Here is a 14,782-nt window from a genome sequence, read left to right on the forward strand (position 1 = left end):
TTAATCTTGTATATTATGGTGTTGAGATAGATGACAAGTAGCCTACATCAGTTAAATTTCCGGTTCCTTGTTCTCTTAAGAAAGTAAGATTAATAAATTTATGCTTGAAGCGTCTAACAGCTTGGTGCATGCTTAAATGTGCGTCCCAATTTCTCTAATCCTGCAGTATGTAGAGGGAGTATTTTTAGAGGTTACCCTACAAAAGGAGCACCTCTCACACCAGTAATTACAGAAACAGCGCAATGTCGCCTGTGCTGCACTCACCTAGCTGCAGTGCTATGCCGTAGCCTTTGGAGTCGAGTTGCCCGCCGACTTTTCGCAGGTCGCAGTTGAGCGCCGTCTGGTACTCGATGCTGGTGGACTCCATGAAGAAGGCGTAGTTGCCCTTCTCCTTCCTGACGCGCTCCACGCCCTCTGCATTGCCGTCTGTGAAGACGTCGGGTCTCGCCTGCCTCATCACCGTGTACATCCGAGAGAACAGCGAATCATTCGAGTTCTGCGGACACGAAACGTTCATGCGATACTGAATATATACGGGGACTCGCACCTAGAGCTTTACGAAATTTATAAGTTACCTTGTGCAAAGTAGCAGGCAAAAATTACAGGAAAAGCTTTAAGTAATGGGGTTACTGACGACACTGATCGGGTATTCTAATAACCATAATCAAAATAACTTGGCGGAAGTGTCTTTCGTGGATTTGGAAAAATCTTTGATTAAGTAGTGCACTGACACACGATGAAGAAAATGTGTTCTTTTGAGACATGCGACTATGTTTTTTAACGGAATGCGACATTTATTGGGAGGCAGATTACAGCACATTGTGGGCTACACGCTGAGTACACTTTTAACGAAGCAGAATGGTAGAGAATATTGTCATAAAAATATCTTGGAGACAAAGTACTTGGGGATATGAAGTAGGGCTCTCACGAAAGCTCAGTCGTCGTTTGGGTAAACGTTTTGTTAAAATGGCTCTGAGCTCTATGGGACATAACATCTATCGTCATCAGTCCCCTAGAACTTAGAACTACTTAAACCTAACTAACCTAAGGACATCACACACATCCATGTCCGAGGCAGGATTCGAACCTGCGACCGTAGCGGTCACGCGGTTCAGGACTGAAGCGCCTAGAACCACTCGGCCACACCGGCCGGCTAAAGGTATTGTTAAAGGTAGGAGAGAGAGTTGTAGTTTGGAACACTTTTTAGGCTTATCCCTCTAATGGAAGTTTATTATATTTAATTATTTTGTTTTGAAATGCTAGCACACACTGTATCAGTACATCAGTCGTTTTCGGAAATTACAAAAATAGTTTTGTAAAGGTAAGATTCTTCCAAATGTGATAAACTCTTCCAAGGTACAACATGACACGTACCTAGGAATAAATATCCAATTCAAATTTAGAAGTGTGACAGTTGAAAAATCTTGCCACTACTGTGTTTAATAGACTGTGTTAGAAAATTACTCTACTACACACCAGTAATCAGTAAGTGAAGTCAAATTAAGTAGAAGTATTATCCAAAACGAATTATAAGTTAAAAACAATTGAAGTAGAAGCTATTGGCAACTAACATAATTTTTCATTTTTGAGAGAGGGAAAATTATTAAGACATTAAAGAAACTCAGTTCATTTACAAATATCACATGTTACATAGTAAAGAGACTTTCTGTTTCAAGATACAAGATGGTGCACGGCTGACAACGGTCGGCATGTTATGGAACTAGTTTTAAAAATTTACACGATTTTACTCACCATAGAAGTCTGCAACAGATGAATTAAAAATATCCTCAAAATGGCTTAATATATTGTACAGCACTTTAAAATGCAGAACTCTTGATATTTACAAACGCTGCTCAAAACACAGCCTCGTGGTCCTACAACAACAAAAATAGTAAAAAATGCCGGAAAATGCTTACAGCGGCCTCTAGTACGTGTGCGTTCACGTCATTCTAAAATAGATCATTAGATTGAAACACCGAACAGGAAGCCTCATGTGTTCCTAGGTACGATACTCTTCCAGGTACAACACTCTCCCCTACTGCCAAAATTAGTGTTCGGAAGAGAGTGCTTATAAAACTTTTCTACAACATATGCTGGAATACTGCTGAGATATGTGGGGCCATGTTAGGTAAAGCGGAAACATCTGCTTCAAACACAAAAGATTGGTGAATTGTAACAATAATGCTAAAAATATCTCAAACAAGGGACCCGTGAAGAAGCAGAACAGTTGTTTCGCAAAAAATTCTTTCTTCCAAAGGTCCAAAATCAGTTTTTCAGGATCCAGTTTTCTAGCCCTCGTAGTATTTCTGTAGACTGTGATGGCAGACTAGTGCTCGCACAGAAACATACTCGTATAATCAGGTATTCGTTTCATGCTCCATCCTTGTAGAGGATAGGATAAAACCTCGTGCTTGGCATAATAAAATGTTCTCTCTTCCACGCACCTTATAATGATTTCCAAATTTTATAAGTAGAAACTCTAACCTGAAGTACTAAAGATTGCACCTCTGTATAACTTCATCGCCGAACAGATAAAAAAGTTAACTGTAAATATGTATTATATTCTGGCAAATAGCATCTGTTAAAAATCATTCGGATTCGGAGTACATTACGTATGTCGAACGCTGCTCGTACTCTTCAGGAACGAAATTCTTTAAGCTGTAGAGCAGGTGAAGTTATTATTCCTAAAGCATTGGTCATTCACAGTCGGCTGTTTGCAGACGTGCAAAAATGTCTAAATTGCCAAATAGAAGACCAGTGATGTTTATCTTCTCATATATTGTAAACTGCACGACAGTTAGACTGAGCAACACTCTGATTTTTCGCTGCCTTTGTGTTTGAAGTCTGAAGATATTTTTGTCGAAAACGATAAACAAATATCTGTAATGATCTAAGTACCGTTTTCTTGTCGTATTCTAGTGTATAAACGGAAAGCGACACCCGTAAACGGTAGGAAAACCCAAATCATTACGGACTTATCGGTTTGTGTACACTATCGTTTGGATCAGATCAGGAACTATGTGAATTACATGAGGCAAAAATTGTGATATCAAAGCATGCGTCCAATGTCAGTCACAGACCGTGATTAATTACAACCCCTAAAGGATGTAACCAACTGAGAGATCGCCACATTATTTCATCAAGCGCCCGTTGCTTTCTCAGTGTCAAACACCGGCAAACCCTTTCAGCTGCCTACGGGCTCGTTTCTCTCTGCCTACTGACTGACTGATTAGATCTATCGCAATGCAAAAACGACATCTGCTTTGACTTGTCAGCATCATGTGGTCTCGTTGCTGAGTTGATAACTAAGCAAGGTGGTTGCAGTTCAGTGATCACTCCGAGAAGTATTTAAGTATTAGTATTTAATGCCTTGGGACGGGCCTCTCAAAAAGAGACATCTGCTCACTCTGAAGAAGGCCGCTGTGGAACCGCTGCCGTAAGTGCCGTACTTGATCTTGGTTTGCTTCGCCAGGTCTTCTACGCCATTGATGGGAGACTCCATTCTGCTGTTGGTGAGGAACGCCGCGAGGTTGGCCGTGTAGGAGGCGATCATTATGAGCGTGAAGAACCACCACATGCCAGCTATCAGCCGCGTCGAGACGGCCCTGTAACGTCAACACCAATCACACACTTCAGGCTCTGCTATCGACAAGACAATGGAGTGAATGAGGTGAACGATCGCACTGCAAGCGCTATGCGAGCTCCCCCCCCCCCCCCCCCCCCTCCCCCCAAAAAAGCACAATACATGCACGCACACACACACACACACACACACACACACACAAACACACACTCAGAGAGAGAGAGAGAGAGAGAGAGAGAGAGAGAGAGAGAGAAATATGAGGAAGGTGAGATAGAAAGAGAGGGAAGGGGGTGACAGAGAGGGTAAAGGACAAAGGGAGGAAGGAAGGGAGAGAGAGAATGTAGCCAGGAGGAGAGGAGGCTCAAGAGATGTGCATAGAGAGAGACAGGGGAGCTTATTGGAAGCATAGACAAGCTTTAGAGGACTTGCACAATGATTTTTGGTATTGTAATGTGAATTACTTAACATAGTGCCGAAAATAAGGAAAATAATTATTTTTTGTTGTTGAAGAATAACAAGGGAAGTAACTGATGTTTCAATTACATTTTCTCAAACGTCCAGCCGCTTCAAGTGGCTAAACATCCATAAGCTCTTGAAGGAGCACATCTTGGCCATTATCAAGTGGTGACCGTTGTGTGTGTGTTTTCTTTTTATCTCACTTTTCATTCTTTAGGTACAGCGAGCTGTTCGAGTAATGATCCAATGTAGAGTCAGCGAGTTTTCAGTTATATACCAGGCGAGCTGGTAGCGAGGCATAGGGAATCACGATTGGGAGTATTTGTGAGGGGAGGGGGGATTTCCAGTCTGAGCATTTGCCTAACAACCAAGGGAATGCTCCCGAAAACCTTGGTCAGAATCGGCGGAAGGCTACTATATATATTTTTGTTCTTCCACCATTAGTCCCATACAAAATGTATGAAAACTTGGTTTAATTGAACATTTACTGTTTATCCAAAGCAAAGTCAATGACTTGTTTGAAGTATACATTTTACTTAAGCTTCCGAATGACATTTACGTGTCATGTGATTTTTATGTATTTTCTTTATACTTGCACCCCTAGGGGGGGAAACGACGGGTTACTTGAGAGCATTTTCTTGCTCTAGTTAGCGACAAGCTTTCAAAACCATAGGTATTTTATTACACTTACAATTTACAACAAAACTTCATTCATTTTTAGTGAAATAAAAATTTAAATTTAACACTTCTGATTTGATAGTTAAATCACTCCTGTCTATTTGTTTACAGTGTCCATTGCTTTGTTCGGTAGCTGGTTGCTACATGTTGCTTGTGCTCAGAATCTATGCTTGTAGCATCACTACGGCTCTGTGCAGTGACTGGTTATTACACAGTCTCTTATACTTATGGCCTAGATTATTTGTGGCACTGTCTACTGCTCTGTGCAGTGGCTGATTGCTACTATGTTTATTCTATCTTATCTTATTTTATTTTATTGTCTTCCATCTAAATGAAGTGGGATCTCCGCGTTCTCGTTAAGAGGCAGTATTCTGAGTGTTAGTTTTAGACTATCTCTCTTGCGTTTTGCAGTGTTGTTCACTTAGGATGCATGTATTTTTGCTTATGGTTTTTGAGGTTTGCTTGCCTGATTATTATTATATTCTCTTAGCGAGAGCGATTTTGAAGCATGTGTTCACCATATCTTGACTGAAGAGTAACACTGCTCACAGTCCCAAGAAATCTATTAAAATATTAGACACTGCGGTACTCTAATTTTATTTCTTTCCTGCCATCTAGTTTTTCGAATCGAAGAGTTATAGGTGTGATAGTACTGTGAAAAATGTTACGCCTTTTTCCACCCAATGAGAAAAATTTACCTATGGATACATTGCCAGATTTGGAGATGGCTGTGAAAGTTTTCATCTCAACGATATCACTATCATGTACATTAGATATGAAAGTAGTTTTATTTTACCGATTTTATTTTTTGACCGCTATACAGTCTCATCTAAAATGTCTTGAGTAAAAGCTAGACCTCATACTTGCTCAAATATGGATTCTTACCAAATGCGTCAATTCTTAGACGCAGACCAGGTATCTGCAACACAATGTTATATCGTCTTATTCTGCATTAGTTGCTGGTTGTGCTTTTCTCGATTTGAAACAGTTTCCACTGCTACAAAAGTAGGACTCACGGCAGTATGGCTGTTTTTCACTTAGATCATCTGTAACTCTTCGTTTGTCCTAGGTTCCATCATCATCGTCATCAACATCATGGCCATGCATGTCATGTTTTGAATTTGTATCATCTTCACTTTCTGTTTCGTAATCTGGATCAATATCACTGTCGTCGAAAACTTCACTCGTCATTTCTTCCAAATGCATTGTAAACTTTGGTTCATTTCCTCTCATGACTCACCAGGAGTAACCAGCCCGTTCAGGCTGCTTTTGATTGTAGGCTGGGCCTGCTAGAGGCTCCATATTACGCGGTTTAATTACGAGACAGTGTCAGTAATAGCGCTAATATAATACACCATAATAATCGCTATAAACTCGAAATGTTGATAAACACGTCTGATAAAAATAATAACGCAACTGGTATCATACATCAGCCAGGTATTGCGGCCACCGGCCACTGAAAGTCGAGTAATGAAAACGGTATCACCCCCCCCCCCCCTCCCCCTCTTGCCCAATTCACAGCAAGGAGGATACGCGGGGAAATGATGAAAAACTTCAGAAGAGAAGGAATTGACCAAAAAAAGGTTCAACAGACGTATGACACCAGTTAAGGATCAAAGGTTTCTACTACAAAACCATAAGGTCTTCTAAATAAAATCTGTGCATTCACAGAAATGTGGCGAAATAGTGTGATTACCCGTCTCAAAAGTATTTTGGTCATGTGAGAGTGCGAGGCGAAGGTTAAATTTTAATGCCATATTAGTTAGGATATCCAGAAAAACTACTAAAACAGAATGCCCACACTACGACTGTCAGGCGTCTTTCAGGGTATTTCTGCGTGGTATGGAATCGTTACTCGTTACCAGATAGACGTGATGACTACTTGGAAAAGGAGATGAGCTACTTACCTACCCAGCCTTATCTTATCCGCACTTGTGTGCCCTTTGCTGTTTATAATAGATAACGTTTTACGCTTTTTAACATTTTACCAGCCGATGCTACTCTCTATACAATGAGTGCGCCGAAAAGCAGATGTGTAACACCCACATGCCACCTTACGACGTGTGATGGAAAGTACATGTGGCACCTCTGTCATTTAATCCCCTCCTTACTCCATTCGTGAATAGCATATGGAAGGCATGATTATTTATAAACCTTTGTATTAGGTCTAATTTCTAAGATTTTCTCTTTTTTGTTCTATTGGGAGACGTATGTGAAAGAAAGTAATATGTTGTTCAGCTCTTCCCTGAACATAGTCTCTTGGATTTCCAACAGTACACCTCTCCGTAATGAATAACCTCTCTCTTGTAGCGTCTACTACTGGAGTTTGCTTAGCATTTTCATAGTGCTCTCATGCTTGCTACATTTTGTCTTATGTGGTCATTTCCCTTCAGGTCACTCCAGATGCTTACTTCCAGGTAATTTTCGAATTTTGTATTATGTAGTCATTCCACTTTAGGTCGCTCTGGATGATTGATACCAAGTATTTTACGATTGCTACTGTTTCTATTGATTTGACATAATAGTGTAATCGTAGAGTACTGGTTTTCACGACCTATTTATGGACACTATGTTACATTTACTAACATTCAGTGGTAATTTCCTGTCCCTGTACCAGTCATCGGTCCTCTGCAGGTCTCCATGCAGTTCCTTAGCATTTGGCCTTGGTATCTTTTTATAGACAACCGCATCATCTACGACCTGCCTTATGGAGCTACTGATGTTATCCAATCGCTCGTTTATACTGATGTGGCTGCTTTATGGATATGCCACAACCAGTCAATGATATAACGTGATTTTATCAGTGGTATTAATGTGGGACCCATGTGTATTTCTGACTCCTATAGAACAACTAAGTTACAACAGCAGCACCACATGTGTCTTGACTTGAAATAATATGTGCATTCATTAATAACAATACAGGCCATTCTATTTTGACACAGTATCGATTTTTTGTTCATGGTTCGTGTGGTACTTCTGTGTTACCATCGGCAGTCTGCAGTCCACGTGTGTTTTTTACATATGCGAGGGGCGTTTCAAAAGTCTTTGCAAAAATATAAACTACTTACGTGTTTGGGGTAAACCTTTTTTATTTTTTGACATAGTGTCCTTTTAGACTTATACACTCCATCCAACGCTTTTCTAATTTGTTGATCCCTTTCAAATAATAGGAATTGTCCAAGTCTGCCAAACAGCTATTAGTTGCTGCAATCACCTCCTCGTTCGAATAAAATCTTTGTCCCGCCAACCATTTCTTCAAATTGGGGAACAAATAGTTGTCCAAGGAGTCAATTTAGGAGAACAGGGGGGATGTGAAACGAGTTGGAATTATATTTCCATTAATTTTGCGACCACAACTGCTGAGGTGTGTGCCGGTGCGTTGTCGTGATGGAAGAGGACTTTTTTGTGGTCCAATCGCTGGCGTTTTTCTTGCAGCTCGGTTTTCAATCGGTCCAATAATGATGAATAATATGCACGTGTACTAGTTATACTCTTTTCCAGATAGTCGATGAACATTGTCCCTTGCGAATTCCAAAAGACAGTCGCCATAATCTTCTCATCCGAAGGAATGGTCTTCGCCTTTTTGTTGCAGGTTCTCCCTTGGTAACCCATTGTTTTGGTTGTTGTTTTGTCTCAGGAGAATAGTAATGTATCCATGTTTCATCCACAGCGACGTAACGACGCTTAAAGTCCTGCGGATTCTTCCTGAACAGCTGCAGACCATCCTTGCAACAATTCACACGACTCCGTTTTTACTCAAGCGTGAGCAATCGCGGAACACATCTCGCGGATAGCTTTCTCATGTCCAAATCTTCATGAAAACAATTATGTACCCATTCATTCAAGGTATCCACAGCACTAGGAATCTCACGAACCTTAACTCCTCTGTCATCCATCACCATATCATGAATTTCATCAATGATTTCTGGAGTCGTAACCCCCACAGGGCGTCACGAACGTTCAGCATCACTTGTGCACATATTGCCACTCCGAAAATTTTCAAACCATTTATAAACAGTTCTAATCGAAGCTGCAGAGTCACAGTAATATTTATCAAGCTTCTCTTTAGTCTCCTGAGGCGTTTGCCTTTCATAAAGTAATGTTTAATCACCACACGAAATTATTTTTCGTCCATTTTTTAACAATCACTCGACTTCCTTGGTTCACACGAATGCCAAACACAAAGAAATAGCCAATGTGGCTGAAACTTGCTGATCGTTCTTTCCAAAGATGCTGCTAACTAAACGTGACCTCGATACGTTGCAATGAAGAAGTATGTTGCTAGCACACTGGAGATGTTTCCATAAATCATAATGAGAACCAATTCTTAGAAAAGTTTACTGATAACACTAGTAAGATTTTGTATTACAAGAGGTCAGTAAACGACTATCTTGTTCTCTTCGCTGGCACAACTGCTGAAATCGAAAGTATGCTTTCACAACTCAGCAGTGTACGTTCAAATATTATATTTATTGTGGAATTGGGAAAACAACAAAAATGGCTCTGAGCACTATGCGACTTAACTTCTGATGTCATCAGTCGCCTAGAACGTAGAACTAATTAAACCTAACTAACCTAAGGACATCACACACAGCCATTCCCGAGGCAGGATTCGAACCTGCGACCATAGGGGTCGCTCGGTTAAAGACTGTAGCGCCTAGAAAGTCGCGGCCACTCAGGCCGGCAACTAGGAAAACAACAGTCCTTTATTTTTTTAGTATCGATAATAAACAATGGCAATGGTGCCCACAAATTCAGAATATTTCGGAAACCAGCACGTACTGACAGCGTAATCCCCAACAGTTCGAGCCACCCAGAAACACATAAGAAAACCTTTTTTCACTCTATGACAAACAGAACCCTCAATCTCCAATTAGTACATAATGAAAGCATCGAAGAGTATTGTATAGTAAAAGAAATAGGTACAAATAACTGCTACAATGCTGATGTTATAGAAAAATGTATACTAAAATTACATAAAAAAGTAACAATATAGACAAAGAACGTTAGCAAGAGAACATGAACCATGGACTTTGCCATTGGTGGGGAGGCTTGCGTGCCTCAGCGATACAGATGGCCGTACGGTAGGTGCAACCACAACCGAGAGGTATCTGTTGAGAGGCCAGACAAACGTGTGGTTCCTGAAGAGGGGCGGCAGCCTTTCAGTAGTTGCAAGGGCAACAATCTGGATGATTGACTGATCTGGCCTTGTAACACTAACCAAAACGGCCTTGCTGTGCTGGTACTGCGAACGGCTGAAAAAAAGGGGAAACTACAGCCGTAATTTTTCCCGAGGGCATGCAGCTTTGCTGTATGGTTAAATGATGATGGTGTCCTCTTGGGTAAAATATTCCGGAGGTAAACTAGTCCCCCATTCGGATCTCCAGGCGGGGACTACTCAAGAGGACGTCATTATCAGGAAAAAGAAAACGGGCGTTCTACGGATCGGAGCGTGGAATTCAGATCCCATAATCGGGCAGGTAGGTTAGAAAACTTAAAAATGGAAATGGATAAGTTAGTTACAGTGCGAACTAGTGAAGTTCGGTGGCAGGAGGAACAAGACTTGTGGTCAGGTGAATACACTGTTATAAATACAAAATCAAATAGGGGTAATGCAGGAGTAGGTTTAATAATGAATAAAAAAATAGGAGTGCAGATAAGCTACTGCAAACAGCATAGTGAACATATTATAGTGGCCAAGATAAGAGACGAAGCCCATGCCTACTACAGTAGTACAAGTTTATATGCCACCTAGCTCTGCAGATGACGAAGAAATTGAAGAAATGTATGATGAGATAAAAGAAATTATTCAGGTAGTGAAGGGATACGAAAATTTAATAGTCATGGGTGACTGGAATTCGAGAGTAGGAAAAGGGAGAGAAGGCAACACAGTGGGTGAATATGGATTGGGGGAGAGAAATGAAAGAGGAAGGCGTCTGGGAGAATTTTGCACAGAGCATAACTTAATCATAGCTAACACTTGGTTCAAGAATCATAAACGAAGGTTGTATACATGGAAGAATCCTGGATATACTAGAAGGTTTCAGATAGATTATATAATGGTAAGACAGAGATTTAGGAACCAGGTTTTAAATTGTAAGACATTTCCAGGGGCAGATGTGGACTCCGACCACAATCTATTGGTTATGAACCGTAGATTAAAACGGAAGAAACTGCAATAAGGTGGGAATTTAAGGAGATGGAACCTGGATAAACTGAAAGAACCAGAGGTTGTACAGAGTTTCAGGGAGAGCATAAGGGAACAACTGACAGGAATGGGGGAAAGAAGTACAGTAGAAGATGGACGAAGTGGTGAAGGCAGCAGAGGATCAAGTAGGTAAAAAGACAAGGGCTAATAGAAATCCTTGGGTAACACAAGAAATATTGAATTTAATTGATAAAATGAGAAAATATAAAAATGCAGTAAATAAAGCAGGCGAAAAGGAATACAAACGTCTCAAAAATGAGATCGACTGGAAGTGCAAAATGGCTAAGCAGGGATGGCTAGAGGACAAATGAAAGGAAGTAGAGCCTTATTTCACTAGGGGTAAGATAGATACTGCCTACAGGAAAATTAAATAGACCTTTGGAGAAAAGAGAACCACTTGTATGAATATCAAGAGCTCAGATGGAAACCCAGTTCTAAGCAAAGAAGGGAAAGCAGAAATGTGGAAGGAGTATATAGAGGGTGTATACAAGGGCGATGTACTTGAGGACAATATTATGGAACTGGAAGAGGATGTAGATGAAGATGAAATGGGAGATATGATACTGCGTGAAGAGTTTGACAGAGCACTGAAAGACCCGATTCGAAACAAGGGCCCGGGAGTAGACAACATTCCATTAGAACTGCTGACGGCCCTGGGAGAGCCAGTCCACACAAAACTCTACCATCTGGTGAGCAAGATGTACGAGACAGGCGAAATACCCTCAGATTTCATGAAGAATATAATAATTCCAATCCCAAAGATAGAAGGTGTTGACAGATGTGAAAATTACGGAACTATCAGTTTAATAAGTCAGAGCTGCAAAATACTAACACGAATTCTTTACAGACGACTGGAAAAACTGGTAGAAGCCGAGCTCGGGGAAGATCAGTTTGGATTACGTAGAAATATTGGAACATGTGAGGCAATACTCACCCTACGACTTATCTTAGAAGAAAGATTAAGGAAAGAAAAACCTACGTTTCTAGCATTTGTGGACACAGAGAAAGCTTTTGACAATGTTGACTGGAGTACTCTCTTTCAAATTCTAAAGGTCGGCAGGGATAAAATACAGGGAGCGAAAGGCTATTTACAATTTGTACAGAAACCAGATGGAAGTTATTAGAGTCGAGGGACATGAAAGGGAAGCAGTGGTTGGGAAGGGAGTAAGACAGGGTTGTAGCCTCTCCCCGATTTTATTCAATTTGTATATTGAGCAAGTAGTAAAGGAAACAAAAGAAAAATTCGGAGTAGGTATTAAAATCCATGGAGATGAAATAAAAACTTTGAGGTTCGCCGATGACATTGTAATTCTGTCACAGACAGCAATGGACTTGGAACAGCAGTAGAATGGAATGGACAGTGTCTTGAAAGGAGGATATAAGATGAACATCTTGGGGAGCAAAATAGCTGATGATTGTCGAGGTAGAGAAGATATAAAATGTAGACTGGCAATGGCAAGGAAAGAGTTTTTGAAAAAGAGATATTTGTTAACATCAAGTATAGATGTTTTCTGAAAGTATTTGTATGGAGTGTAGCCATGTATGGAAGTGAAACATAGACGATAAATAGTTTGGACAAGAAGCGAATAGAAGCTTTCGAAATGTGGTGCTACAGAAGAATGCTGAAGATTAGATGGGTGGATCACATAACTAATGATGAAGTATTGAACAGAATTGGGAAGAAGAGGAGTTTCTGGCGTAACTTGACAAAAAGAAGGTACCGGTTGGTAGGACATGTTCTGAGGCATCAAGGGATCACCAATTTAGTATTGGAGGGCAGTGTGGAGGGTAAAAATCGTAGAGGGAGACCAAGAGATGAATACACTAAGCAGATTCAGAAGGATGTAGGTTGCAGTAGGTACTGGCAGATGAAGAAGCTTGCACAAGATACTGTAGCATGGAGAGCTGCATCAAACCATTCTCAGGACTGAAGACCACAACAACAACAACAACAACAAGAGAAGCAAAAGAAAAAAAACAAGAAATACACTGCCTTACCTTATTATAGTGCCAAATAATACAGAACAGCTGCTAAATTTTGTGAAACCAATGTACGAATCGGATTCTGCACGAACAACAAACTAGGAACACTTACAGTCAAATACACCAGTCACAAAACAAAACCATTTACACCTTTTTAAAATCATTTGTGGTGAACATGGAAATTTTTCTGTGGTGCAAGCAGGTAGATGTTTCTCCAGCACATTAAGAAAACAAACAATCTAAGTGAGAATGATAAATCTTGATTTAGTGAGCATCTATGGAACCACAATCATAACACAAGTAGCTTCGAGGAATTCTCAGAGGTACTACGTGGTATAGAGAAAGGCATATTAATGGACGCCCCAGAAGAAACTGAAATTTATAGCGCCTCCACGGAGAAACCACAATACATATTCATTGAACAAGCACACCTCAGAAATAAATAAAATCTAGATTGTTTTGGATATTTGCACTTTCAGCGTCAACCTTTCGTGGTGTACAGAATCCACTGTAGTACGCAAAATGGAATGTTGTCTGATTTCGCTTATTATTTGTTCTATGATACGTATATGAAGTTGTTATCTCCGCCTTATGTAAACCCTATGTCAAAATCTTTTAAGTTTATAAATTTCAATAAACTACAAAATTGGTTATAAGCACTGTTATTACAACTACACACAGTTCTCACTACGCTGGATTGCGTTTTGAAAACGCCTGAAAATGGCATATTTCCAACAGTAACAGCTGGAGGGAATCTGAATTCATTTAAAATTTTTGTAGTTGCTGTGGAACCATATTACAAGATATTAATTCTTCCAATAATTTGCTGACGTTAAAAAGAATCTAGTATGTTTGTGTCGAAATAGCAAGAGACTTCTACCAATAAATATATCTCTGTTATTCTTGGAAAATACAGTAATGTATTTCATTCGCGTAGCTGGTAGGAAAGGGAATCTTCTCATAGTTCACGCAATGGCTGTAATACCTTTTTTTATTTTGTTTGTTTTCGAGGTCTTGTAGTGAGCATAGTGATGAAAGTGAATACTAACATTTTTTCTTTTTTTTTGTAGAGTTCTACGTTTCAGCTTTGAGAGTATATTTATTAAAGATTAAAACTGCGGTTTGCCGGGGCTGTAAGCTTATGCCAAAAATTATAGTTTATTTTCTCACCATTACTAGCCATTTTCAAGTGTGATACCAACGAACAACAATTAATTGTCGCAGTGATGAGAGACGGACACAGCACAGTGCTGCCAAACATCTCAGGTGTCACACTAGTATGAGTGAAGGACATGCAATATGGAAACGACAGTACAACTTATTTGCGTTTTCTGTTACAATTTTTCCGCTTCAGTATATATTGATATACAGAGTAAGAATGTCAACTTACTTGGGTAACAGGTCGCAGCCTTGTCCCATGAGGGAGCCCATGGAGAACCAGAAGATGTTGATCATGTTGAACGTGTTCTCCAGCTCCGTTGGTTCCGGGTCGCAGGGGTGACCCTTGTCCCATTCGCCAGGGGCCATCCTGCAATATCACGGACCAGTGTCGTATCATGTAGTGGAAAGAAGAAATGAAGACCTAAGGAACTCACAAAACACATTTTTAAATAACATCTACTTGATTTCAGTACTTAAAACTTCCAGGCTAATTTAGTGAGACGAGCGTGCTAGCTAAGACATCGCATTATTATGCACGTATGTGTAGAGAGGCTGTAGAGATTTTTAAACACCACAATAATTTTAACAGGAAAGAAGAAGGCTTGAAGTTAGATAAGATATGGCGATCGACTTTGTACCAAAGAACTGACAATCGATTGCCTTCGGTCGAGAGTAATGACGCCAGCCAGAGACAGTTTCACTGTTGACAACAC

The 14,782-nt window shown here is 40.2% G+C and overlaps 1 protein-coding gene across 1 annotated transcript in view; it reads right to left on the reverse strand.

Annotated features, from left to right (window-relative positions):
* Positions 1–14,782, reverse strand: part of LOC126324303 (glutamate receptor ionotropic, kainate 2-like) — a 206,047-nt gene that overhangs the window by 38,566 nt on the left and 152,699 nt on the right. Inside the window, exons 13-15 of the mRNA XM_049994948.1 lie at positions 14,299–14,436; positions 3,407–3,605; positions 265–496 (exon numbers count right to left, since the gene is read on the reverse strand). Of these exons, the coding sequence (XP_049850905.1) occupies positions 265–496; positions 3,407–3,605; positions 14,299–14,436 (569 nt within the window). The remainder of the gene's footprint in view (positions 1–264; positions 497–3,406; positions 3,606–14,298; positions 14,437–14,782) is intronic.

The sequence above is a fragment of the Schistocerca gregaria genome, chromosome 2, assembly GCF_023897955.1.
Source record: "Schistocerca gregaria isolate iqSchGreg1 chromosome 2, iqSchGreg1.2, whole genome shotgun sequence".
NCBI classification, from domain to species: domain Eukaryota; kingdom Metazoa; phylum Arthropoda; class Insecta; order Orthoptera; family Acrididae; genus Schistocerca; species Schistocerca gregaria.